The sequence below is a fragment of the Dryobates pubescens genome (assembly GCF_014839835.1).
Source record: "Dryobates pubescens isolate bDryPub1 chromosome 41 unlocalized genomic scaffold, bDryPub1.pri SUPER_41_unloc_2, whole genome shotgun sequence".
Lineage (NCBI taxonomy): Eukaryota > Metazoa > Chordata > Aves > Piciformes > Picidae > Dryobates > Dryobates pubescens.
The window spans coordinates 202,962-227,553 of record NW_026530686.1 but is presented as its reverse complement, the minus strand read 5'-3'; the positions used below and the strand labels follow the sequence as shown (position 1 = coordinate 227,553).

The following is a 24,592-nucleotide window of genomic DNA, read 5'->3' as shown; positions in this document are numbered from 1 at the left end:
CTTGGCTCCTCCTGCGCCGGCCCGGGGGCGGGGCCAGCGCAAGCCACGCCCCGCACGGCGACGCCTACTCAGCTTGAGCCCCGCCCCGCGAGCCGCGGGATGGGCTGGGGGCGGAGTCTGTGCTGGCCCCGCCCGCGGAGGTGTGGCCTGAGCGGGGGCTGGCGAGGTATGGGGGGGGGCGGCCGCAGGGGGCCAGGTTCGGGAGGTCCCTGCGGTCCCAGCCGCTTGGGGTCCCAGGTGTGGGGTCCTGGCCCTGTGGGGTCCCAGCCCCTTGGGGTCCCAGGTGTGGGGTCCTGGCCCTGTGGGGTCCCAGCCCCTTGGGGTCCCAGGTGTGGGGTCCCGGCCCTGTGGGGTCCCACGTGTGGGGTCCTGGCCCTGTGGGGTCTCAGCTTTCGAGGTCTCAGGTTTTGGGGTCCCAGCCCCTCAAGGTCGAAGCCACTGGCAGATGTTGGGGTCCCGGCTTTGGGGGTCTCAGCCCTCTGTGGTCTCAGCTTTTGAGGTCCCAGCCCCTCAAGGTTGCAACTTCCGAAGTGTTCCAGCCCCGTGGGGGTCCCACCAGTTGGGGTCCCGGATTTCGGGGTCCCAGCCCCTCAGGACCCCAACCCTCAGGTGTGCGAATTTTGGGGTCTCATCTCCTCGAGATCCCAGGTTTTGGGGTCCCAGATTTTGGGGTCGCAGCCCCTCGGGGGGGGCAGGGCACCCCCAGGCCCCACTCGTGCCCTTCCTGTCCTTGGAGGGTCCTGGTGCCCAGAGGGACCCCCCCAAAGGGAAGGGGCTGGGGGGTCCCCCAGAGCGGAGCCAGCCCCCCCAGGGCTCCCCCCTGCCCCTCCCACGCTCCCAGTACAGGAACTCTCCTGAGCAGTGCCTGGAGCTGCTTTACTGGGGGGGGGGAACAGCAGGAAGGGGGGGGGGGGGCACACCACGCACCCCCGGGGCAGCGGCAGGGGGGTCCCGGCCCCAGGGTGGCCCCCGGGGGCTGTGCCCATGCCCGGCTGGGGGCACGCTGGGGGCAGTCAGCCCGGTGCCAGGAAGGGAGCCATGGGGGGGGGTCCCCGATTGCTGGGGGAGGGGAGTGGGACAGAAGGGGAGGGGACACAGACTGGGGGCAGGGGGAGGGGTCGGGGGGGTCGGGAGGAGGGGTCAGGGGTCGGGGGTCAGGACCGTTTCAGCTGCAGGGTCTCGTAGGGCTGCTGCTGGCCCTCTCCGCTCAGCACCTGGGGGGGGCAGGGAGGGGTCGTGGGGTTCGTGCTCCCTCCACCTCCACCCCCCCCAAAGCTGCCCCCCCCGGCTGTCACCCACCCTCCACACTGGCACCGTCACCCTCCCAGCCCCCCAAGGAAGGACCCTCGAAGGAGGGGGCTGTGGGGGACAGAGGGGACAGAGACCCCCCCCCAGGTTACAGCACCCAGCCCAGGGGACACAAAAGCCTCCCCCGGGCGACAGCAGGCAGGGACTGGGCCCCCCCAGCCCCCAACCAGGCCAGGGGCCGAGGGGGGCTGCAGGCTGTAGTGGGGGGGGGGGGGGGCTGTAACCCCAAGGAGAGAGCTGTGGGGGGCAGAGGGGACAGGGAACCCCCCCGGGCTGCAGCACCCATGGGACACAGAACCCCCCCGAAGGAACACAGACAGGGACAGGACACCGAACACGCCCCTCCCCCCCCCCCGAACTGCCCCCCCCCCCCCCCCCCCCGGACACCCCCCTCCCTCCCCCCCAGCAGCACCCCCCCGGACCCCCCCCCGCCGCATACGCTGTAGATGGCCTCTTGCTTCTGCTCCAGGGAAGGGAAAGAGAAACAAAGTGGAGCGGAACTGGGAGAGACCTGGGGGGGGGGGGGGGTGGGGAGGGGGGGGACAGACACAACCCCCCCCCCGCCCCCCCCCCCAGCCCTCCCCTCGCCCCTGCATTTCTTCCCCTTAACTGGGACCACCAGGACCCCCCCTGCCCAAGTCCCCTCCCAGGGCTGCAGCACTGCCGGGGGGGGGCAGTGCCTGGGGGGGGTCCCGGGGCACTGCCTGGGGGGGGTCCCCATGGCCCTGCCAGTGCACCCCGGGCCCTCTGGTGCCCCTCACTCCCCCCCCCCGGTGACCCCCAGTCCCTCCAAGGGCTACCCCTCCCCCCCCCCGACCATCCCAGCGCCCCCCACTCCTACCCTGCGCTCCCCCCCCCCAGCCCCTCCCGACACCCCCCACTCCCTGTGCCCCCAACGACCCTCCCAGCGCCCCCCCACTCCCACCCTGCGCCCCCCCCGGCGCCCCCCCCTCACCTCCCTGGCTGCCTCCCGCTGCGCCGCTCGGTGCAGGAGGAGCTGTGGGGCCGGGGAGGGGACCCCAAAAGTGACAGAGAGAGGAAAATGAGAGGGGAAAAAAGCTGCTCCGGGAGGGGGGCAGCGGGGTGGGAGGGTCCCGGGGGGGCAGGGGGCTGCAGGGCTCACCTTGAGGCGGCAGTAGAGCACAGTGAGGGTGAAGCCGTAGAGGAAGAGGATGGCATCCAGCACGTAGCAGAGGTCCCTCTGCCCCAGCGCCTCTGGGGAGGCCATTTGGGGAGGGGTCCCCCCCCGGTCAGCACCCCCCCGGTGCCACCCCTGCTCTGCCCCCTCCGTGGTGCCAACCCCCCCAGCACACCCCGGGGGGGCACCGATGCCCCCTTGGCACCGTGCTGCAGCCCAGCCCCCCCCCCCACCCTGCTGCCCCCTTGCTGCTCCAAGCGCCCCCGGGGGGGCTGCAGCTGGCTCAGCCCCCAGGGCGATGCCACCCCGGGAGGTGCCCACCCAGCCCCTCCCTGTGCCCACGGGACCCCCGCGGTGCCCCCTCCCCACCTGCAGCTGGGGCCAGCAGCAGCAGCAGGCTGGCAGCGCGCAGCAGGGGGGTGCCCATGGCTGCTGGGGTGCCAGAGACGCTGCCCAAGGGGTGCCCAAGGGGTGCCCAAGGGGTGCCCAAGGGGTGCCAGGCCCTCCCCTCCCCGGCACCGCCCTGCTCCCGCCCCTCCCACACAGGGCAGGGCCCAGGCTGGCCCCAAACACCTCCCTCCAGCCCCACCCCGGGCACCCCAGGGCGCTGTGGTCACCCAGGGTGGGGCTGCAGCAGCAGCCCCCAGCCCCTGGGGTGAGGGGTGCCAGGGGGAGGCCTGTGGGCACTGCTGGCACCCCAAGGGAGGCTGCTGGGGGAAGCCTTGGGGTTCCCCACAGGGGCTGTGGGAAGGGGAAGCTCCCAACCACGAGGCCCTGGCATGGGGGGGAGGGGGAGAGAGGAGAGGAGAGGAAGAGGGGGAGAGGGGGAGAGGGGGGGGAGAGGGGGGGGATAGGGGGAGGAGAGGGGGAGGAGAGGGGGAGGAGAGGGGGAGGAGAGGGGGAGGAGAGGGAGAGGAGAGGGAGAGGAGAGGGAGAGGAGAGGGAGAGGAGAGGGAGAGGAGAGGGAGAGGAGAGGGAGAGGAGAGGAGGGGGAGAGGAGAGGGAGAGGGAGAGGAGGGGGAGGGGAGAGGGAGAGGGAGAGGAGGGGGAGAGGAGAGGAGGGGGAGAGGGGGGGTCTGCAGCAGGAGATTAAAGGTGGCACTGGGTGGGCAGGACCCAATTCTGTCTTTATTTGACTCAGATAAGGGCAGGGGGGAACAGGGGGGGCAGGGGGGGCAGGGGCTGCCAGGGGGCAGGCAGCAGCATCCTGGCACGGCGCTGGCATCACCGATCCACCTCCCCGAAGACGATGTCTTGGGTGCCTGGGGGGGACACAGAGCAGGGCAGGCTCAGCACCCCCAGAACAGGGCAGGAGCCCCCAGGGAGCCTCGGGGGGGTGGGGGGCAGCAGAGCCCCCGGGGGGGGGTGGGGGGCAGCAGAGCCCCCGGGGGGCACTCACCGATGATCGCCACCACGTCTGCCAGCATGTGGCCCTGCGACATCCGGTCCAGCCCGGCCTGGGGCACAGCACAGGGACCCCCCTCAGCCTCGGCCCCCCCCCCAGCCCCCCCAGCCCCCCCAGCCCCCGGGCAGGGCCAGGGCCCAGCTCTGAGCCTGCTGCGGTGTCCTGCTCTGGGTCCCCACATCCGCGGCCGGGGGGGGAAGTGGTCAGCGAGCAGCAGGGGCAGGAAGCAGCCCTGGCAGCGGGGGGGGGGGGGCGGGGGGGAAGGGGGAGTTTGGGGACCCCGGGGGGGCAGACCCTCCCCCTGCCAGCCCAGATGCCACCCAGTGCCCAGCCCCCGTGCCCTACCAGGTGGGCAAAGCCTGGCGCCTTGATCTTGCAGCGGTAGGGCCGGCTGCTGCCGTCCGACACCAGGTAGACTCCGAACTCCCCCTGCGGGGCACAGGGCACAGGGCTGGGCACAGGGTGGCACTGCCGCCACGCCCAGCCCCGCAGCACCAGCCTGGCCTCCCCAGCCCGCCCAGGCAGTCACCGCGGCACCGCCAGAGCCGTGCCAGGGCCGCCCGGCCGGCACCCAGCAGTGGCACCTTGGGGGCCTCGATGGCTGTGTAGGTGGCACCGGGGGGCACCTGGTAGCCCTCGGTGTAGAGCTTGAAGTGGTGGATCAGGGACTCCATGGAGGTCTGCGGGGAGAGCAGGGCACTGGCACCACGGGCACCGGCGGCCAGGGGCCGGCGCCGGGGGAGCGGCACTGCAGCCGGCACCGGGGGAGGGGGAGCAGCACTGCAGCCAGCACCAGGGGAGGGGGAGCAGCACTGCAGCCGGCACCGGGGGAGGGGGAGCAGCACTGCAGCCGGCACCGGCACCGGGGGAGGGGGAGCAGCACTGCAGCCGGCACCGGCACCGGGGGAGGGGGAGCAGCACTGCAGCCGGCACCGGCACCGGGGGAGGGGGAGCAGCACTGCAGCCGGCACCAGGGGAGGGGGAGCAGCACTGCAGCCGGCACCAGGGGAGGGGGAGCAGCACTGCAGCTGGCACCAGGGGAGGGGGAGCAGCACTGCAGCTGGCACCAGGGGAGGGGGAGCAGCACTGCAGCTGGCACCAGGGGAGGGGGAGCAGCACTGCAGCTGGCACCAGGGGAGGGGGAGCAGCACTGCAGCTGGCACCAGGGGAGGGGGAGCAGCACTGCAGCCGGCACCAGGGGAGGGGGAGCAGCACTGCAGCCAGCACCAGGGGAGGGGGAGCAGCACTGCAGCTGGCACCAGGGGAGGGGGAGCAGCACTGCAGCCGGCACCAGGGGAGGGGGAGCAGCACTGCAGCCGGCGCCAGCACCGGGGGAGGGGCACTGCAGCCGGCACCGGCACCGGGGGAGGGGCACTGCAGCCTACCCTACCTTCATCTCCGCCCGCTTCGGGGGGGACACCTTGGCATCGTCCACCTTGATCTCGCCGGGGGGCATCCTGTTGAGGCACTGATGGATGATGCGCAGCGACTGCCGCATCTCCTCCACGCGGCACAGGTACCTGCGGGCGGCGCGGCCGCTCAGCGCCCCGGCACGGCCCCGGCACGGCCCCTGCCGCTCAGCGCCCCGGCACGGCCCCGGCACGGCCCCGGCACGGCCCCGGCACGGCCCCGGCACGGCCCCGGCACGGCCCCGGCACGGCCCCGGCACGGCCCCGGCACGGCCCCGGCACGGCCCCGGCACGGCCCCGGCACGGCCCCTGCCGCTCAGCGCCCCGGCACGGCCCCGGCACGGCCCCGGCACGGCCCCGGCACGGCCCCCGGCCACCGAGCACCCCAGCATGGCCCCTGGCACGGCCCCGGCACGGCCCCGGCACGGCCCCTGCCGCTCAGCGCCCCGGCACAGCCCCTGCCGCTCAGCGCCCCGGCACGGCCCCGGCACGGCCCCGGCACGGCCCCTGCCGCTCAGCGCCCCGGCACGGCCCCGGCACAGCCCCTGCCGCTCAGCGCCCCGGCACGGCCCCGGCACGGCCCCTGCCGCTCAGTGCCCTGGCACGGCCCCTGCCGCTCAGCGCCCCGGCACGGCCCCGGCACGGCCCCTGCCGCTCAGCGCCCCGGCACGGCCCCGGCACGGCCCCTGCCGCTCAGTGCCCTGGCACGGCCCCTGCCGCTCAGCGCCCCGGCACGGCCCCAGCACGGCCCCTGCCGCTCAGCGCCCCGGCACGGCCCCGGCACGGCCCCGGCACGGCCCCTGCCGCCTCAGCGCCCCGGCACGGCCCCGGCACGGCCCCTGCCGCTCAGTGCCCTGGCACGGCCCCTGCCGCTCAGCGCCCCGGCACGGCCCCAGCACGGCCCCCTGCCGCTCAGCGCCCCGGCACGGCCCCGGCACGGGCCCCGGCACGGCCCCTGCCGCTCAGCGCCCCGGCACGGCCCCGGCACGGCCCCGGCACGGCCCCTGCCGCTCAGCGCCCCGGCACGGCCCCAGCACGGCCCCGGCACGGCCCCTGCCGCTCAGCGCCCCGGCACGGCCCCCGGCCACCGAGCACCCCAGCATGGCCCCCGGCACGGCCCCTGCCGCTCAGCGCCCCTGGCACGGCCCCTGGCAGTGCCCTGTCCTTGCCCCCCCCGCAGCCGCTCAGCCCTCCTGGCACGGCAGGCACCACCCAGCCCCTGCCACCCGCGGCCGGGGGGGTGCCCCGGCGGTGCCCGGCTGGCACCCACCTGTCGTAGCAGTCGCCGTGGGAGCCGATGGGGACGTCGAACTCCAGCTGCTCGTAGACGTCGTAGGGCTGCGTCTTGCGCAGGTCCCAGTGGATGCCGGAGCCGCGCAGCATCACCCCGCTGCGGGGGCAGCGGCTCAGCGCCCTGCCAGGCCCGTGCCAGGCCCTGTGCCAGGCCCTGTGCCAGGCCCCTGCCAGCCGCTGCCCCCCTGCGCCCCACCTGAAGCCGTAGTTGAGAGCCTCCTCGGCAGAGATGACTCCGATGTCCACCGTGCGGTTCCGCCAGATGCGGTTGTTGGTCAACATCTGGGGGGAGCAGAGCCCAGTGCCAGCTGCCACAGCCCTGTGCCAGCTGCCAGAGCCCTGTGCCAGCTGCCACAGCCCTGTGCCCGGCTCCAGAGCCCTGTGCCCGGCTCCAGAGCCCTGTGCCAGCTGCCACAGCCCTGTGCCCGGCTCCAGAGCCCTGTGCCCAGCTTCCAGAGCCCTGTGCCAGCTGCCACAGCCCTGTGCCCGGCTCCAGAGCCCTGTGCCAGCTGCCAGAGCCCTGTGCCAGCTGCCACAGCCCTGTGCCCGGCTCCAGAGCCCTGTGCCAGCTGCCACAGCCCTGTGCCCAGCTCCAGAGCCCTGTGCCAGCTGCCACAGCCCTGTGCCCGGCTCCAGAGCCCTGTGCCAGCTGCCACAGCCCTGTGCCCGGCTCCAGAGCCCTGTGCCCAGCTCCAGAGCCCTGTGCCCAGCTGCCACAGCCCTGTGCCCAGCTGCCACAGCCCTGTGCCCGGCTGCCAGAGCCCTGTGCCAGCTGCCACAGCCCTGTGCCCAGCTCCAGAGCCCTGTGCCAGCTGCCACAGCCCTGTGCCCAGCTCCAGAGCCCTGTGCCCAGCTCCAGAGCCCTGTGCCCAGCTGCCACAGCCCTGTGCCCAGCTGCCACAGCCCTGTGCCCGGCTCCAGAGCCCTGTGCCAGCTGCCACAGCCCTGTGCCCAGCTGCCAGAGCCCTGTGCCAGCTGCCACAGCCCTGTGCCCAGCTCCAGAGCCCTGTGCCAGCTGCCACAGCCCTGTGCCCAGCTCCAGAGCCCTGTGCCCAGCTCCAGAGCCCTGTGCCCAGCTGCCACAGCCCTGTGCCCAGCTGCCACAGCCCTGTGCCCGGCTCCAGAGCCCTGTGCCAGCTGCCACAGCCCTGTGCCCGGCTCCAGAGCCCTGTGCCCAGCTTCCAGAGCCCTGTGCCAGCTGCCACAGCCCTGTGCCCAGCTCCAGAGCCCTGTGCCCAGCTTCCAGAGGCCTGTGCCAGCTGCCACAGCCCTGTGCCCAGCTCCAGAGCCCTGTGCCCAGCTTCCAGAGCCCTGTGCCAGCTGCCACAGCCCTGTGCCCAGCTCCAGAGCCCTGTGCCCGGCTCCAGAGCCCTGTGCCAGCTGCCAGAGCCCTGTGCCAGCTGCCACAGCCCTGTGCCCAGCTCCAGAGCCCTGTGCCAGCTGCCACAGCCCTGTGCCCTGCTCCAGAGCCCTGTGCCCAGCTCCAGAGCCCTGTGCCAGCTGCCACAGCCCTGTGCCCAGCTCCAGAGCCCTGTGCCCAGCTCCAGAGCCCTGTGCCAGCTGCCAGAGCCCTGTGCCAGCTGCCACAGCCCTGTGCCTGGCTCCAGAGCCCTGTGCCAGCTGCCACAGCCCTGTGCCCAGCTCCAGAGCCCTGTGCCAGCTGCCACAGCCCTGTGCCAGCTGCCACAGCCCTGTGCCCGGCTCCAGAGCCCTGTGCCAGCTGCCAGAGCCCTGTGCCCAGCTCCAGAGCCCTGTGCCAGCTGCCACAGCCCTGTGCCCAGCTCCAGAGCCCTGTGCCCAGCTGCCAGAGCCCTGTGCCCAGCTGCCAGAGCCCTGTGCCAGCTGCCAGAGCCCTGTGCCCAGCTGCCACAGCCCTGTGCCCGGCTCCAGAGCCCTGTGCCAGCTTCCAGAGCCCTGTGCCCAGCTTCCAGAGCCCTGTGCCCAGCTCCAGAGCCCTGTGCCCAGCTTCCAGAGCCCTGTGCCAGCTGCCACAGCCCTGTGCCCAGCTCCAGAGCCCTGTGCCCAGCTGCCAGAGCCCTGTGCCAGCTGCCAGAGCCCTGTGCCCAGCTGCCACAGCCCTGTGCCCGGCTCCAGAGCCCTGTGCCAGCTGCCACAGCCCTGTGCCCGGCTCCAGAGCCCTGTGCCCAGCTGCCAGAGCCCTGTGCCCAGCTCCAGAGCCCTGTGCCCAGCTTCCAGAGCCCTGTGCCAGCTGCCACAGCCCTGTGCCCAGCTGCCAGAGCCCTGTGCCCAGCTCCAGAGCCCTGTGCCCAGCTGCCAGAGCCCTGTGCCCAGCTGCCAGAGCCCTGTGCCAGCTGCCAGAGCCCTGTGCCCAGCTGCCAGAGCCCTGTGCCAGCTGCCAGAGCCCTGTGCCCAGCTGCCACAGCCCTGTGCCAGCTGCCACAGCCCTGTGCCCAGCTGCCAGAGCCCTGTGCCCAGCTGCCAGAGCCCTGTGCCCAGCTGCCACAGCCCTGTGCCCTCCTGTCACCAGACAGTGCCCAGGGGGCAGGAGAGCCCTGAGCCTCTCGGAGCCCTCTCCTCAGCCTGGGGAGAAGGCTCCAGGGAGAGCTTCCTGTGGCCTCCCAGGGGCTGCAGGAGAGCTGGGGAGGGACTGTGGAGGGGGTCAGGGAGGGAGAGGACTGGGGGGGATGGAGCACAACCAGAAGTGGGGAGACTCAGATTGGATGTGAGGAAGAAGTTGTTGCCCAGGAGGGTGCTGAGAGCCTGGCCCAGGCTGCCCAGGGAGGGGGTGGAAGCCTCCTCCTCATCCCTGGAGGTGCTCAGGGCCAGGCTGGAGCTGGCTGTGAGCAACCTGCCCTGGGCTGAGCTGTCCCTGCCCATGGCAGGGGGCTTGGAGCTGGCTGAGCCTTGGGGTCCCTTCCAGGGGGGGTTGGAGCTGGCTGAGCCCTGGGGTCCCTCCCAGGGGGGCTTGGAGCTGGCTGAGCCCTGGGGACCCTCCCAGGGGGGCTTGGAGCCGGCTGAGCCCTGGGGACCCTCCCAGGGGGGCTTGGAGCTGGCTGAGCCCTGGGGTCCCTCCCAGGGGGGCTTGGAGCTGGCTGACCCTTGGGGTCCCTTCCAGGGGGGCTTGGAGCTGGCTGAGCCCTGGGGTCCCTCCCAGGGGGGCTTGGAGCTGGCTGAGCCCTGGGGTCCCTTCCAGGGGGGCTTGGAGCTGGCTGAGCCCTGGGGTCCCTCCCAGCCCTGAGCACTCTGTGACTCCAACCCTGGGCTGCAGCTGGCAGCAGAGCTGGAGCTGAGCTGTGCCCTTTCCACTCTGCCCCCCCAGCAGTCCTGGCTGTGAAGCTCCCTGAGGCCCTGCTGCAGAGGGACCCCCAGAGCCCCCTGGCAGCCTTGGTGCTGCGCTGCCCTCCCCCTGGCACCCCCTGGCACCCCCTGGGCCTCACCTCCTCCACCTCGTCGATGCGCAGGGAGAAGTTCTTGGCGAACTCGTAGATGTCGTCCATCAGCCCCAGGGGCAGGTCCTGGGCGGGGCACAGAGCTCAGCCCCCGCCCGCCCGGCCGCGCCCCGCCCGGCCCCGCCCCCGCCCCTCCCCCTGCTCACCTGGTGCACCCCCCCGGGGCGGATGTAGGCTGCGTGCATCCGAGCCCCCGAGACGCGCTCGTAGAACTCAAACATCTGCGGCACAGCGGGGGGCGGGGCTGGGGGCGGGGCTGGGGGCGGGGCTGGGGGGACGGGGCTGGGGGCGGGGCTGTGGGGGGCGGGGCTGGGGGGCGGGGCTGGGGGGCGGGGCTGGGGGGCGGGGCTGGGGGGCGGGGCTGGGGGGCGGGGCTGGGGGGCGGGGCTGGGGGGGCGGGGCGGGGGGGGCGGGGCGCCCACCAGGGGCTCCAAGCAGACCTCAGGGCATCCCCAAAAGGGCCCCGAGGAGCTCCCAACCCCTCCTGAAAGGGTCCCCAGGGGGCAGAGCAGATCCCCACCCCCCCGGGGGGGCAGAGCAGATCCCCCCACACCCCAGGGCAGCCCCAGGGGGATCCCAACCCCCCCCCCCCAGCGTGGCCCCAAGGAGATCTCCCCAGATCCTGGCACGGTCCCACGGGGGCAGAGGGGATCCCAGCACCATGCAGCAGTGCCCCTGGGGGGGGGGGGGGGGCAGGCAGGGTCCAGGAGGGTCAGGAAGGATCCCAGGGGTGGCAGGAAGGGTCCCAGGGTGGGCTGGGGGGCAGGCAGGGCCCGGGGGAGGGGGGCAGGGGAGGGCAGAGGGGGCCTGGGGGGGCTGGGGAGGGCAGAGGGGGCCCGGGGGGGGGGCAGGGGGGGCTGGGGGGCAGGCAGGGCCCGGGGGGGGGCTGGGGAGGGCAGAGGGGGCCCGGGGGGGGCAAGGGGGGCTGGGGAGGGCAGAGGGGGCCCGGGGGGGGGCAGGGGGGGCTGGGGAGGGCAGAGGGGGCCAGGGGGGGGCTGGGGAGGGCAGAGGGGGCCCGGGGGGGGCAGGGGAGGGCAGAGGGGGCCCGGGGGGGGCTGGGGAGGGCAGAGGGGGCCCGGGGGGGGGCAGGGGAGGGCAGAGGGGGCCCGGGGGGGGGGCAGGGGGGGCTGCACCTTCTCCCTCTCCTCGAACATCCAGAAGAAGGGAGTCATGGCGCCGATGTCCAGCGCGTGAGTGGTCACCGCCATGATGTGGTTGAGCAGCCGAGTGAGCTCTGCAAACAGCACTGGGGGCAGGGGGGGTCAGGCAGGGCCGGGGGGGGTCAGGCAGGGCCGGGGGGGGTCAGGCACGGCCCGGGGGGGGTCAGGCACAGCCCGGGGGGGGTCAGGCACAGCCCGGGGGGGGTCAGGCACGGCCCGGGGGGGGCTCCAAAGCCCTGCCTGGGGGCTCTGCCCAGCAGCAAATGAAGGCTTTGAGCCCTGAAAGGGTTTTGCTCTGAGATGGGAATTTGGATCCTGGAGCTGAGCCCTGGGGGTGCTGAGCCTGGGGGGGGGGAGCTGAGCCCTGGGGGGGGCTGAGCCTGGGGGGGAGCTGAGCCTGGGGGGGAGCTGAGCCTGGGGGGAGCTGAGCCTGGGGGGGAGCTGAGCCCTGGGGGGGGCTGAGCCTGGGGGGGAGCTGAGCCTGGGGGGGAGCTGAGCCCTGGGGGGGGGGAGCTGAGCCCTGGGGGGGGGGAGCTGAGCCTGGGGGAGCTGAGCCTGGGGGGGAGCTGAGCCTGGGGGGAGCTGAGCCTGGGGGGAGCTGAGCCTGGGGGGGAGCTGAGCCCTGGGGGGGCTGAGCCTGGGGGGGAGCTGAGCCTGGGGGGGGCTGAGCCTGGGGGGGGAGCTGAGCCTGGGGGGGGGGAGCTGAGCCTGGGGGGGGGGAGCTGAGCCTGGGGGGGAGCTGAGCCTGGGGGGGGGGGGCTGAGCCTGGGGGGGGGGAGCTGAGCCTGGGGGGGGCTGAGCCTGGGGGGGGAGCTGAGCCTGGGGGGGGGGAGCTGAGCCTGGGGGGGGGGAGCTGAGCCTGGGGGGGGCTGAGCCTGGGGGGGAGCTGAGCCTGGGGGGGGCTGAGCCTGGGGGGGGAGCTGAGCCTGGGGGGGGGGAGCTGAGCCTGGGGGGGGGAGCTGAGCCTGGGGGGGGGCTGAGCCTGGGGGGGGGGAGCTGAGCCTGGGGGGGGGCTGAGCCTGGGGGGGGGAGCTGAGCCTGGGGGGGAGCTGAGCCTGGGGGGGAGCTGAGCCTGGGGGGGGGGAGCTGAGCCTGGGGGGGGGCTGAGCCTGGGGGGGGGCTGAGCCTGGGGGGGAGCTGAGCCTGGGTGGGGGGGGCTGAGCCCAGGGGGGGGGGGGCTGAGCCCGGGGGGGGTGGGGGCTGAGCCCAGGGGGGGTGGGGGCTGAGCCCGGGGCGGGTGGGGGCTGAGCCGGGGGGGGGTGGGGGCTGAGCCCCCAGGCTCCTCCCTGTCCAGGCAGGACGCAGCCCCTGGCCACCGCGGGGGGCAGGGCCGGGCGGGCAGGGGGCAGCCGGAGCCCCCCGGGCAGGGGCTGGGGGCTGCTCCCACCTCGGATCCACTGTGCCCGGGGCGGGGGGCGGATGTTGAGCAGCTTCTCCACGGCCAGGGCGTAGGCCTGCTCGTTGCACATCATGGAGACGTAGTCCAGGCGGTCGAAGTAAGGCAGAGCCTGCGGGAGGGCAGCGCTCAGCGGGGCGGGGCCGGGGCGGGGCCGGGGCGGGGCCGGGGGCGGCACACAGCCCCGCGGACACACAGCCCCCGGGACACGCAGCCCCCCTCCGGACACGCAGCCCCCCCCGGACACGCAGCCCCCCCCGGGACACGCAGCCCCCCCCCGACACGCAGCCCCCCCCCGACACGCAGCCCCCCCCCGGGACACGCAGCCCCCCCCCGGGACACGCAGCCCCCCCCCGGGACACGCAGCCCCCCCCCGACACGCAGCCCCCCCCCCGACACGCAGCCCCCCCGGGACACGCAGCCCCCCCCGGGACACGCAGCCCCCCCCCGGGACACGCAGCCCCCCCCCGGACACGCAGCCCCCCCCGGGACACGCAGCCCCCCCCGGGACACGCAGCCCCCCCGGACACGCAGCCCCCCCGGACACGCAGCCCTGACCCCCGGCCCCCTCGGAGGAGCTTGAGGCCCCCCCAGGCCTCCTCCAGAGGCATCAAGCGACCCCCCCCGGGCCCGGACAGCCCCCGGGGCCAGGCCAAGGGCTGAGAAGAGGGCAGGAGGGGAGGGGGCTGCTGCGGGGGAGGGGGCTGCTGCGGGGGAGGGGGCTGCTGCGGGGGAGGGGGGAGTCTCCTGGCGGGGTAAGGCTCTCCTGGCGGGGGGGGGTGGTCTCCTGAGGGGAGCAGGGTGTCATGGGGGAGAGCAGGGGGTCTGCTGGGTGGGGGTAAGACCCTCCTGGGCAAGGAGGGTCTCCTGGGAGGGGGGAAGGCTCTCCTGGGGGGGGTGGGGAGCTCCTAGGAGGGGGGTCTCTGAGGGAGGCTCTCTGGGGGGGGGGTCTCTGGGGGGTGGGGGTGGGGGTGGTTCATCTCCTTAGGGGTGGAGGCTTTCCTGGGGGGAGTGGTCTCTGGGGGGTGTCAACTGGGGGGGGTCCTCTGGGGGGGGGTCTCTTGGGTTGTCTCCTGGGGGGCTTTCTGGGGGAGTGCTCCTGGGGGGGAGTCTCCTGGGAGCTCTCCTAAGGGGGCACTCCTAGGGGGGGGGGGGGTCTCTGGGGGGTGGGGGTGGGGGTGGTTCATCTCCTTAGGGGTGGAGGCTTTCCTGGGGGGAGTGGTCTCTGGGGGGTGTCAACTGGGGGGGGGTCCTCTGGGGGGGGGTCTCTTGGGTTGTCTCCTGGGGGGCAGTCTCCTGGGAGCTCTCCTAAGGGGGCACTCCTGGGGGGGGGGGGGGGGTCTCTGGGGGAGTGCTCCTGGGGGGGCTCTGTCTGGGGGGGTCTCCTGGGTGTGTCTCCTGGGGGGGGCCTCTCCGGGGGTCTCTCTGGGGCGCCCCTGGCACCTGCAGGTAGGTCTTGTGCTCGATGAGCTTCTCGGTGCCGCGGTGCAGCAGCCCGATGTGGGGGTCGCATCGCTTCACCGTCTCTCCGCTCAGCTCCATCACCAGGCGCAGCACTCCGTGGGCCGCGGGGTGCTGGGGCCCGAAGTTGATGGTCAGGGTGGAGACCTTCTTGTGGGCCACAGGGTCCTTGTCTGCCGGGGCAGGGAAGGGTTAGGGGGAGGCAGGGAGAGAGCCCCCCCCGGGACGGCCCCACGGGAGCTGTGGGCGCAGCCTCCCCCCCGAGCGGCGCCCGCCGCCCACACCCGGCCCCCGGGGAGCCCCAGCCTGCACCCGAGACCCCACGGGACCCCCTGGGCCAGTCCCCCCATCCCCTGCCCCCCCCCACATGAGCCCCAACTTGGCACCCCCCGAGCCCCCCCGGGCCCCCCAGACGGCACCCCCGGGGTCTCCGGCGAGCCCGGGTTTGGCTCTGGAGCGCACTCAGCACCCCCCCAGCGGCCCCCAGCACCCCCTCGGGGCTCTCTCGGAGCCTGGGGAAGCCTCTAGGGTGCCCAACCCCCTCCCAGAGCCCTCCGAAGAGCCCCCCCGGGGACCACTCAGGGCACTGACGCCCTCCCAGCACCTCAAGATCGCCTTCAGGGCCCCCACAAAGGCCTCAAGGCAGCCCCCAGGGCTTCGCCTCCCCCCGGCAAGGCTCCCGACCCCCCCAAGGCCTCGACCTCCCCCTTCCCCCGCAGCCCCCGCCCCGGCCGCTCACCGTTCCAGGGCGGCGGCACCCACTTCTCGGTCTCCTTGGTGGGGTACATGACGGCCCCGGCGAACTGCTGCGCCCACTCCACGTCAGGCTGCCACTGCCCGGCGGCGCTGCGGGACGGCACCGGGCCGTGAGGCCGGGGGCACACCGGCACCGGGCCGTAACCCAGCCCCAGGCCCCGCCGCCCCCAAGCCCGGTCCTGGTCTCGACCCCCCCCTCTCCCTGCCGCTCTCACCGGGCCGGGGCCGGGCCCAGCCGCGCCGCCGCCGCCCGCAGCGCCGAAGGTGCCCGCAGCCGCCCCAGCGCCCGCAGCGCGGCCATCTTGCCCTTGGCACTGCGCATGCGCGCCCGCGGGCACGGCGCCGCGGCGGGGGCCGGGCCGGGCGCCATGTTTGCTGAGGGCAGGCGGAGTCCTAGACGAGCCGCCATATTGACTGTGGGCGTCGCCGCCATGTTTGTTAAGGGAAACATCCGGGAAACGCCTGTGGCGTGGCCGCCATCTTTGCGCCGGGCAGAGGCTGACTGCGAGGCGGGGCCGTCCCGTGGGGAAGGGCAGCAAGGATGGGACAGAGGGGAACGGAATGGGAATGGGACGGACAGGGATGGGCACAAGGACGGGGACAGAGGAAACAGGGATGGGAATGGAAGGCACAGGGATGGGGATGGAGATAGCAGGGATGGAACCAAGAATGGGGACAGGGGACAAGGGTAGGGATGGAGGGGACAGGGATGGGGACAAGGACAGAGGGGAGACAGGGGACAGTGTGGGACAAGGAGGGGGGACAGGGCGAGCAGGGTGGGCTGGGGTGTCCCGGTGTGACGGCAGGGACAGGACATTAAAGTGGCTGCAGGGCTCCCTCCTTGGAGCGGGCGGTGGCCTCTGTCCCCTCCCGTGACAGCCGCAGTGTCCCCGCAGGGTGCAGGGGGAAGCTGATGGGCACCAGGCTGCCATGCTGGAGGCTGGGGCGGGGGGATGGCGGTGACCAGATCTGTCCTGTGTCCCCCCCGACCAAGCAGCATCTCCAGCCCCCCCGCTTGAGGACTTGTTCCCTGTGCCCTCAGAGGACAGAGGGAGCCTCCGGCTGTGCCAGGACCCTCTGTCCCCCCGTCCCCAGTGTCCCGCAGCCGTGGGGGTCACAGCGGCTCCCGCGGCCTCGCCCTGCGTCACCATCCGCGGTGACGGCAGCGGCCGCCCGGCCCCCACGTCACGGCTGTCCCGACCCCGCGTGAGTCACGGGGCAGCCCCGGCTGATGCCGGACAGATGTTGGCCGCTGGCCACACCCCAGCCGGCACAGGGATACCCCTGGCACACGGCCACACCCCTGGCACACGGCCACACCCCACCCGGGACAGTGCCAACCTACCCTGGCACACGGCCAAACTCCACCTGGCACACGGCCATCCCCCCGGCACTGGACCACCCGCTGAGGATGGGGCAAGATCCAGCCCTGGGTGAAGAGGCTGAGCCCCTGTCAGCACCCAAGGGTGTCCTGTGGCTGGGAATGCAGCAGCTGGGGGGGGCTGGAACTGGGGGTGCAGGAGCTGGGGGTGCAGGAGCTGGGGGTGCAAGAGCTGGGGGCTCTGGAGCTGGGGGCTCTGGAGCTGGGGGTGTAGGAGCTGGGGGTGCAAGAGCTGGGGGCTCTGGAGCTGGGGGTGCAGGAGCTGGGGGTGCTGGAGTTGGGGGCTCTGGAGCTGGGGGTGCAGGAGCTGGGGGCTCTGGAGCTGGGGGTGTAGGAGCTGGGGGTGCAAGAGCTGGGGGCTCTGGAGCTGGGGGTGCAGGAGCTGGGGGCGCTGGAGCTGGGGGCTCTGGAGCTGGGGGTGCAGGAGCTGGGGGCTCTGGAGCTGGGGGCTCTGGAGCTGGGGGTGCAAGAGCTGGGGGCTCTGGAGCTGGGGGTGCAGGAGCTGGGGGTGCAGGAGCTGGGGGTGCAAGAGCTGGGGGCTCTGGAGCTGGGGGCTCTGGAGCTGGGGGCTCTGGAGCTGGGGGTGCAAGAGCTGGGGGCTCTGGAGCTGGGGGCTCTGGAGCTGGGGGTGCAAGAGCTGGGGGCTCTGGAGCTGGGGGTGCAGGAGCTGGGGGTGCAAGAGCTGGGGGCTCTGGAGCTGGGGGTGCAGGAGCTGGGGGCTCTGGAGCTGGGGGCTCTGGAGCTGGCAGCGCGGCAGGGGCCGGGGGCAGGGCCCGGAGCAGGTGGCAGTGCCGGGGCCGGGGCCGTGCCGGATGCTGCGGGTGCCAGCTCCGCGGTGCCGCAGGTGTGGGCTCCGTGCCACGGGAGGATGCCAGGCAGGTGCTGGCCCAGCCGAGCCCAGCCGCGGTGCCGTGGGTGGGTCCCATGTGTGGGTCCCATGGGTGCAGGCAGCGCTGGCACAGAGGCTCTTTGTGTGGCAGCCTGGCAGCGTCACCCTCTTGTCCTCCCGGGGACGGCGCGGACGGCACCGGCGCCAGCACCCACTCGGCAGCACCCAGGCCACGTGGGGCACCCTGGATCCTGGGGGTGCCAGGGGTGCTGGGGTGGGCAGTGGAGGTGTTAAGGATGCTGGAGCTACCAGGGGTGATGGAGGTGCTGAGGGTGCCAGTGGTCCTGGGGCTGCTGGAAGTGCCAGGGGTGTCATGGGTGCTGTGGGTGCCAGAGGTTCTTTGGGGTACCAGGGGGTGCTGGTGGTGCCAGGGGTGATGGAAGTGCCAGGGGTGTCATGGGTGCTGTGGGTGCCAGAAGTTCTTTGGGGTACCAGAGAGTGCTGGAGGTGCCAGGGGTGATGGAAGTGCCAGGGGTGTCATGGGTGCTGTGGGTGCCAGAGGTTCTTTGGGGTACCAGGGGGTGCTGGTGGTGCCAGGGGTGATGGAAGTGCCAGGGGTGTCATGGGTGCTGTGGGTGCTGGAGGTTCTTTGGGGTACCAGGGGGTGCTGGTGGTGCCAGGGGTGATGGAAGTGCCAGGGGTGTCATAGGTGCTGTGGGTGCTAGAGGTTCTTTGGGGTACCAGGGGGTGCTGGAGGTGCCAGGGGTGATGGAAGTGCCAGGGGTGTCATAGGTGCTGTGGGTGCTGGAGGTTCTTTGGGGTACCAGGGGGTGCTGGAGGTGCCAGGGGTGATGGAAGTGCCAGGGGTGTCATGGGTGCTGTGGGTGCTGGAGGTTCTTTGGGGTACCAGGGGGTGCTGGTGGTGCCAGGGGTGATGGAAGTGCCAGGGGTGTCATAGGTGCTGTGGGTGCTGGAGGTTCTTTGGGGTACCAGGGGGTGCTGGAGGTGCCAGGGGTGATGGAAGTGCCAGGGGTGTCATGGGTGCTGTGGATGCCAGAAGTTCTTTGGGGTACCAGAGAGTGCTGGAGGTGCCAGGGGTGATGGAAGTGCCAGGGGTGTCATAGGTGCTGTGGGTGCTGGAGGTTCTTTGGGGTACCAGGGGGTGCTGGAGGTGCCAGGGGTGATGGAAGTGCCAGGGGTGCTGGAGGTGCTGAGGGATGGCAGCGGTCCTGGGGGTGCTGGAGGTTCCAGGGGTGCCAGGGAGGGAGGGCAGCTGGGCCCAGCCCCCCGCTCCGTTCCGAGAAGGGAGGAAGCAGGATGTGTTCCATCTCCTGCCCGGGTGGGCGCCGGGAGGTGACTCGAGGCTGACACAGAGAAGGTCCTGCTGGGAAGGGCGGACACGGGAGGGGCAGGGAGGCTGCGATGGAGGGGGTGGGAAGGGAGGAAGAGGAAGAGGAAGGGGATGATGAGGGATGGAAGGGATAAAGTAGATGAGGAGGGATGGAAAGGATGAGGAAGGATGGAGGGGAGCAGGGAAGGATGAAGATGATGAGGAGGGATGGAGAAGGATGGAAGGGAGCAGAGAGGAATGAGGAGAGGTGGAAAGGGATGGGGAAAGATGAAGAGGATAAGGGAAGGAGGGGATGGGATGGGATGAAGAAGATGAGGAGGGTTGAAGAAGGATGAAGATGATGGGGAGGGATGGGGAGGATGGGGAGGGATGAAGAGGCCTCAGTGAGGGGGTCGCAGGGCAGGGGATCCCGGGGCGGGGGGATGGGGGATGCCCTGTCCCGGCCTCGTTCCCGTGGGACAGGGCTCTGCTTTCCCGGAACGGTGCAGGGGGGGCCGGTTCCCACCCCCGCGGCCGGGGCTGCCCCGCTCCGCCCCACGCCTCCCGCCCGTTAAAAGGCTGCGGCGGCGGCGGGGGCAGAGCGGCGGGGACCGGCTGTCGCCTCCTGCTGTCGCGGTGTCGCGACAGGGTCGCGGGGCCCCGGGCCATGCGCCGCGCGCTCCTGGCACTGCTGGTTGTTGCTGTCGCCGGGACCGGGGCTGTCCCCGAGCCCTCCTGTCCCGTCACGGCACCAGGGGAAACCGAGACACGACCCCGCGTGGGGCCGGCCCCGAGGAGAGCCAAGGTACGGCCGGGACACGGCGGACCGGGATGGACCGGGATGGGTTGGGATGGACTGGGACACACCGGACCGGGATGGAGCAGGACAGGACGGAACCGGCAGGGATGAGGCTGGACTGGGCTGGATCGGGACACACCAGACCGGGACAGATACGGACCGGGACGGACGGGGATGGATGAGGACGGGCTGGGACACACCGGACCGGGATGGGCCGGGACTGGGATATCCCCGCCCGGGATGGGCTGAGCCAGGGGCGGGCCGAGCTTCCCCTCCTCCTCCCGAGACACCACCGGGACCCGCCCCGAGGGCGCAACCGGGACCGCAGAAAGCGGTCACAGTGCTGGGGGGACACCGGCGCGGGGCGGGCGGCGCTGGGGGGGGCACCGGGACGGTGTCGCTGCCGCTCACCTGCCCCAGCTCCCCGTTTCCCGCAGCGCTTCGCCTCGGTGCCCCTGTTCGTGGAGATGCTGGTGGTGGCCGACGAGTCCATGGCCCGGTTCCACGGCGCGGGGCTCCGCCGGTACCTGCTGACGGTGCTGGCGGCGGCCGCCCGCTCCTTCCGCCACGGCAGCCTGGGCAACGACGTGGAGCTGCGGCTGACCCGGTTGGTGGTGCTGGGGCAGGACACCCCGGGGCCGCCGCCGACCTCCAACGCTGCGCAGCTGCTGCGAGACTTCTGCCGCTGGCAGAAGGAGCTCAACGTCCCCGACGAGGACAGTGCCCTGCACTTCGACACTGCCATCCTCTTCACGCGGCTGGTGGGTGGCAGCCGAGGGGCACCGAGGGCTCCCTGGGGCTCCCGCAGGCTGCTAGGGAGCCGGCAGGGTGCCTGGGTGCCCCCTGAGGTGCTTGGTGCTGGCTGAGCCCCGGGGGTGCCCACGGGTGGCAGGGCATTGGTGGCTTGGGGACATCCCCGGGGCTGGGCACTGGGGGGCAGTCAGCGGGCACTGGGGGGCAGTCAGGGGGCACTGGGGGACTGTCAGCGGGCACTGGGGGGCAGTCAGGGGGCACTGGGGGGCAGTCAGGGGGGCACTGAGGGGCAGTCAGCGGGCACTGGGGGGCAGTCAGGGGGCACTGGGGGGCAGTCAGGGGGGCACTGAGGGGCAGTCAGCGGGCACTGGGGGGCAGTCAGGGGGCACTGGGGGGCAGTCAGCGGGCACTGGGGGGCAGTCAGGGGGCACTGGGGGACTGTCAGCGGGCACTGGGGGGCAGTCAGGGGGCACTGGGGGGCAGTCAGGGGGGCACTGAGGGGCAGTCAGGGGGCACTGGGGGGCAGTCAGCGGGCACTGGGGGGCAGTCAGCGGGCACTGAGGGGCAGTCAGCGGGCACTGGGGGGCAGTCAGCGGGCACTGGGGGGCAGTCAGGGGGCACTGAGGGGCAGTCAGCGGGCACTGGGGGGCAGTCAGCGGGCACTGGGGGGCAGTCAGGGGGCACTGGGGGGGCAGTCAGCGGGCACTGGGGGGGCAGCCAGGGGGCACTGGGGGGCAGTCAGCGGGCACTGAGGGGCAGTCAGCGGGCACTGGGGGGGCAGTCAGCGGGCACTGGGGGGCAGTCAGCGGGCACTGGGGGCTGTTTAGGACATCCCCAGGTGTTTGGACTCCGGGGGGGTCCCTGGGTCCCAGCGCAGGCAGGCTGGGTGTTGGCTGGGTGCTGGCTGGGTCTGGGGTCCCTCTGAGCGCTGCCTGCCCCCTAGGACCTGTGTGGTGCTGCCACCTGTGCCACGCTGGGCATGGCCGACGTGGGCACCGTCTGCAACCCGGAGCGGAGCTGCGCCGTGGTGCAGGACGATGGATTGCAGTCTGCCCTCACGGCCGCCCACGAGCTGGGTAGGCTGCGGGGGCTGGCACGGGTGGGGGGCACGCAGAGGCCCCTCTGAGACCTCCCCCCCCCAGCGCTGATGCCACCTTCCCCTGGCACAGGCCACGTCTTCAACATGGTGCACGACACCGCCCAGCCCTGCCGGGAGCTGAACGGCCGCACCGGCGCCGCCGGCCGCCTGATGGCTCCGGTCCTGTCCTCGCTGGAGCCAGGCCAGATGTGGTCCCCGTGCAGTGCCAGCTCCATCACCGACTTCCTGGACAGCGGCCACGGTACCCACCTGGCACGGCTGGGGGAGGGAGGGCTGGCACGGGGATTCCTAGCGGTGCCACATCGCTAGCGGTGCCCTCGGAGCCCTGGGTGCCAGCGGTGCCAATCCCGCGCAGGTCACTGCCTCCTGGACAAACCTTCGGAGTGGCTGCGGCTGCCCTCGGAGCTGCCTGGCACCGTCTACCCCCTGGCGCGGCAGTGCCAGCTGGCGTTCGGGCACGACTCGCGGCACTGCGGCGACCTGCAGCCGCCCTGCGCCCTGCTGTGGTGCACCGGGCACGCCGGTGGGCGCTCGGTGTGCCAGACCAAGCACTTCCCCTGGGCGGATGGCACCCCCTGCGCGCCGGGCAGGGTCTGCATGGAGGGGCTCTGCGTTGGCGCCGCCCGCCTGCGGGAGCTCACCGTGAGTCCCACCGGGGCGGCACGGCGGGGGGCGGGCAGGGTGGGCACCCGCCTGCTGGCACCGGCTTGACCCCCGCGTGGTGTTTTCCGGCCGCAGACTCCCGTGGATGGCGGCTGGGGGCCGTGGGGGCGGTGGGCGCCCTGCTCCCGGACCTGCGGCGGGGGGGTACAGCTCTCCCACCGCCGCTGCACCGAGCCGGTGCCGCTGCACGGCGGCCGCCACTGCCGGGGCAGGAGGACTCGGTTCCGGTCCTGCAACGTGGAGGAGTGCCCGGGCAGCAACCGTGAGTGGGCTGGGGGGCACTGGGAGGGCTGTCAGTGGGCACTAGATTGCTGTCAGTGGGCACTGGGGGACGGTCAGTGGGTACTGGGGGTGGTCAGTGGGCATGGAGGGTGGTCAGTGGGCACCGGGGGCAGTCAGTGGGCACTGGTGGTTGGTCAGTGGGCCCTGGGGGGCTGTCAGTGGGCACTGGTGGTTGGTCAGTGGGCCCTGGGGGGCTGTCAGTGGGCACTGGGGGCGGTCAGTAGGCACTGGGGGCGGTCAGTGGGTGCTGGAGTGTGGTCAGTGGGCACCGGGGGCTGTCAGTGGGCACTAGAGTGCGGTCAGTGGGCACTGGGGGGGCTGCCCCTGCTGCTGACCGTGCCCCCCGCGCAGCTCTGGCGTTCCGGGAGGAGCAATGTGCTGCCTTCAACCACCGCCAGGACCTCCTCAAGGGGCTGCCAGCGCCCTCGGACTGGGTGCCAAGGTACAGCGGTGTGCCCGAGCGGGACCGCTGCAAGCTGCTGTGCCAGTCCCAGACCCTGGGCTACTACCACGTGCTGCAGCCAAGGGTGAGCGACCCCCACCAGCGCCTGCCGGGCACCCCCTCCCCCAGGGTGCCAGGGGTGGGTGCTGATGCCAGGCTGTGCCGCAGGTGGCCGATGGCACCCCCTGCTCGCCCGAGGGCAGCGGGGTGTGCGTGCAGGGCCGCTGCGTGCCCGCCGGCTGCGATGGCATCATCGGCTCCAGGAAGAGGTTCGATAAGTGCATGACCTGCGGCGGCGACGGCCGCGGCTGCGCCAAGGTCTCCGGTTCCGTCCGCAGCCCCCTTCGGTGAGCACCTCCGGCGGGGCGGCGGCGGCGGGCGGCGGCGGCGCTGCCACGCGGTGCCACTCGCTCCAACCCCGCCGTGCCCTTCCGCAGCTACGGCTACAACGACGTGGTGACCATCCCGGAGGGTGCCACCCACCTCCTGGTGCGGCAGCAGTCCGCGGCGGGCGCCCAGGACACCTTCCTGGCACTGCGGAGGGCATCCGGCGGCTTCCTGCTCAACGGCGGCTACGTCCTGGTGCCCTCTGCCACCGACGTGGCGCTGGGCGGCGGCGTCACCCTGCGCTACAGCGGAGCCACCGCCGCCACCGAGACGCTGCGGGGCCGGGGGCCGCTGCGGGAGCCGCTGGTGCTGCAGGCGCTGGTGGTGGACGAGCGGAGGGCACCGAACCTCCGGTACAGCTTCTTCGTGCCAGGGGCGGGCAGGCGCCCGGCGGCGGCGGCGGCCTGGGAGAGGCAGAAAGCTGAGATCCTGGAGATCCTCCGCAACCACCGGCGTGCCACCTAGTGCCAGGCGCCTGGCAGCCGCCCTGGCAGCACCGCGGTGCCTCTTCCCTCGGTTATTTATTGCCTGCCAGCAGCGGGGGCACCGTCCGTGGGCCGGCATCAGGCAGCCGCCCGCGGCAGCCCTGTGCCACCCGCGGGCAACCCCCCAGGGCCAGTACCTGTGTCTACCTCAGCCCCACTGCGGGCAGAGCCTGGGCAGGCCCCAGGGTCCCCGTGCCACCCCCTGCCCCGGCTGTGCCCCCACCCTGGCACAGCACCCAGCTGGATTTGGTGCAGGGTTGTTATTTAAAGCTGTTTATGGAGCCGGCTGCTGCGCTGCGTGGTGATGGGCACGGCGGTGCCAGGGCACTGCCCCTCGGGCACAGCTGCCTTAACCCCGCCCCCGACTGCTCCTGGCTCCTCCCCCAGCCTCCTTCCCCGCCCCCAGGGTGGCACCACCCTCCTCTTGCCCCCCAAAACCAAGCACCACCAGCCCTGCCCAGAGAGAGACTTTATTGGGTGCCCCCCACCCCTTGGGGTGCCCGCAGCTCTGTGCCCTTGGGGTGGCAGCTGGAGATGGGGGCACACAGGGCACTGCCATGCCAGGATCTCACCACAGCTCTGGGTTGATGCTGCCCAGGGGGTGCCCAGGCTTGGAGGGGGGGGCTGCAGATTCACCCCTGGGTGGGGCAGGGGGCTCACGGTGCCAGGCACAGAGGGGGTGAAGCTCCATGGCAGCTCCACGTTCCAGTAGGGAGTCACCACCTGATCCTGGCACCATCCTGTGTGCCAGGCGTGGGGAGCTCAAGCATGGGAGGTGGGGAAGGGGCTGGAAGTGAGGCCCCTGCCCGAGGAGTGGGCACAGCAGAGTGCCAGCAGAGCCCAAAGCCCACCCGCAGGGCAGGGGCCAGGCATGAGCCATGCCAGTGCTGCCCCCAGCCCCAGCAGCCAACCCAGGCCCACACAACTCCTGTGGGCGCCCCCCCACCATCCCTGGCACATACTGGTGCCCCCCACCATGCCCTGCTCCTATGGGTGCCCCCCACCACCCTTTGCTTGTACGAAGGCCTCACAGAGGAGGGGCTGCAGCCACAGGGCAGTGCAGTGATCCTGGGGGGGCAGTTGTGGGGCACCCCAGAGCCTGTTGCCACGGTGCCCAGGGCAGGCCTGGGGTCCCAACATGGCACTGCCACCCTGTCCCCCTCCTCCTGACTGAGCTCTTCGGCAAAGAGGGGAAACGGGCCCCCCTGTGCTGCCCCCCCCCCCAGCTGGACAAGGGTGCAGGTGCCACCTGCTGCCCCTGCTGCCAGGCTCTTGCCCGCTGGGCCCTGCCAGGTGGCCAGCAGCAGCTCTGTGGCATTAAGACTGGCACAGAGTGGTCAGCACGTGGGCAGCCCTGACCCACACCGTGCCCCCCAGAGCTGCCAGCTGCTGTGGGACTGGGCACC

The 24,592-nt window shown here is 73.0% G+C and overlaps 2 protein-coding genes across 2 annotated transcripts; one reads left to right on the top strand and one right to left on the bottom strand.

Annotated features, from left to right (window-relative positions):
• Positions 1–3,605: 3,605 nt before the first annotated feature.
• Positions 3,606–15,121, bottom strand: NDUFS2 (NADH:ubiquinone oxidoreductase core subunit S2). Its single transcript, XM_054179188.1, has 14 exons — positions 14,952–15,121; positions 14,720–14,826; positions 13,963–14,153; positions 12,511–12,631; positions 11,097–11,209; positions 10,110–10,184; positions 9,952–10,029; positions 6,750–6,835; positions 6,531–6,650; positions 5,242–5,371; positions 4,436–4,531; positions 4,197–4,280; positions 3,846–3,903; positions 3,606–3,708 (listed from the first exon to the last, which is right to left on the bottom strand). The coding sequence occupies exons 1-14, from the start codon at positions 15,104–15,106 to the stop codon at positions 3,671–3,673; spliced, it is 1,452 nt and encodes a 483-aa protein (XP_054035163.1). The 5' UTR covers positions 15,107–15,121; the 3' UTR covers positions 3,606–3,670.
• Positions 15,122–18,919: 3,798 nt separating this feature from the next.
• On the top strand, positions 18,920–23,166 carry ADAMTS4 (ADAM metallopeptidase with thrombospondin type 1 motif 4). Its single transcript, XM_054179199.1, has 9 exons — positions 18,920–19,081; positions 19,513–19,836; positions 20,772–20,904; positions 20,998–21,168; positions 21,283–21,569; positions 21,666–21,852; positions 22,224–22,399; positions 22,483–22,661; positions 22,752–23,166. Exons 1-9 carry the CDS (start codon positions 18,944–18,946, stop codon positions 23,164–23,166), a joined length of 2,010 nt encoding a protein of 669 aa, XP_054035174.1. The 5' UTR covers positions 18,920–18,943.
• Positions 23,167–24,592: the final 1,426 nt, after the last annotated feature.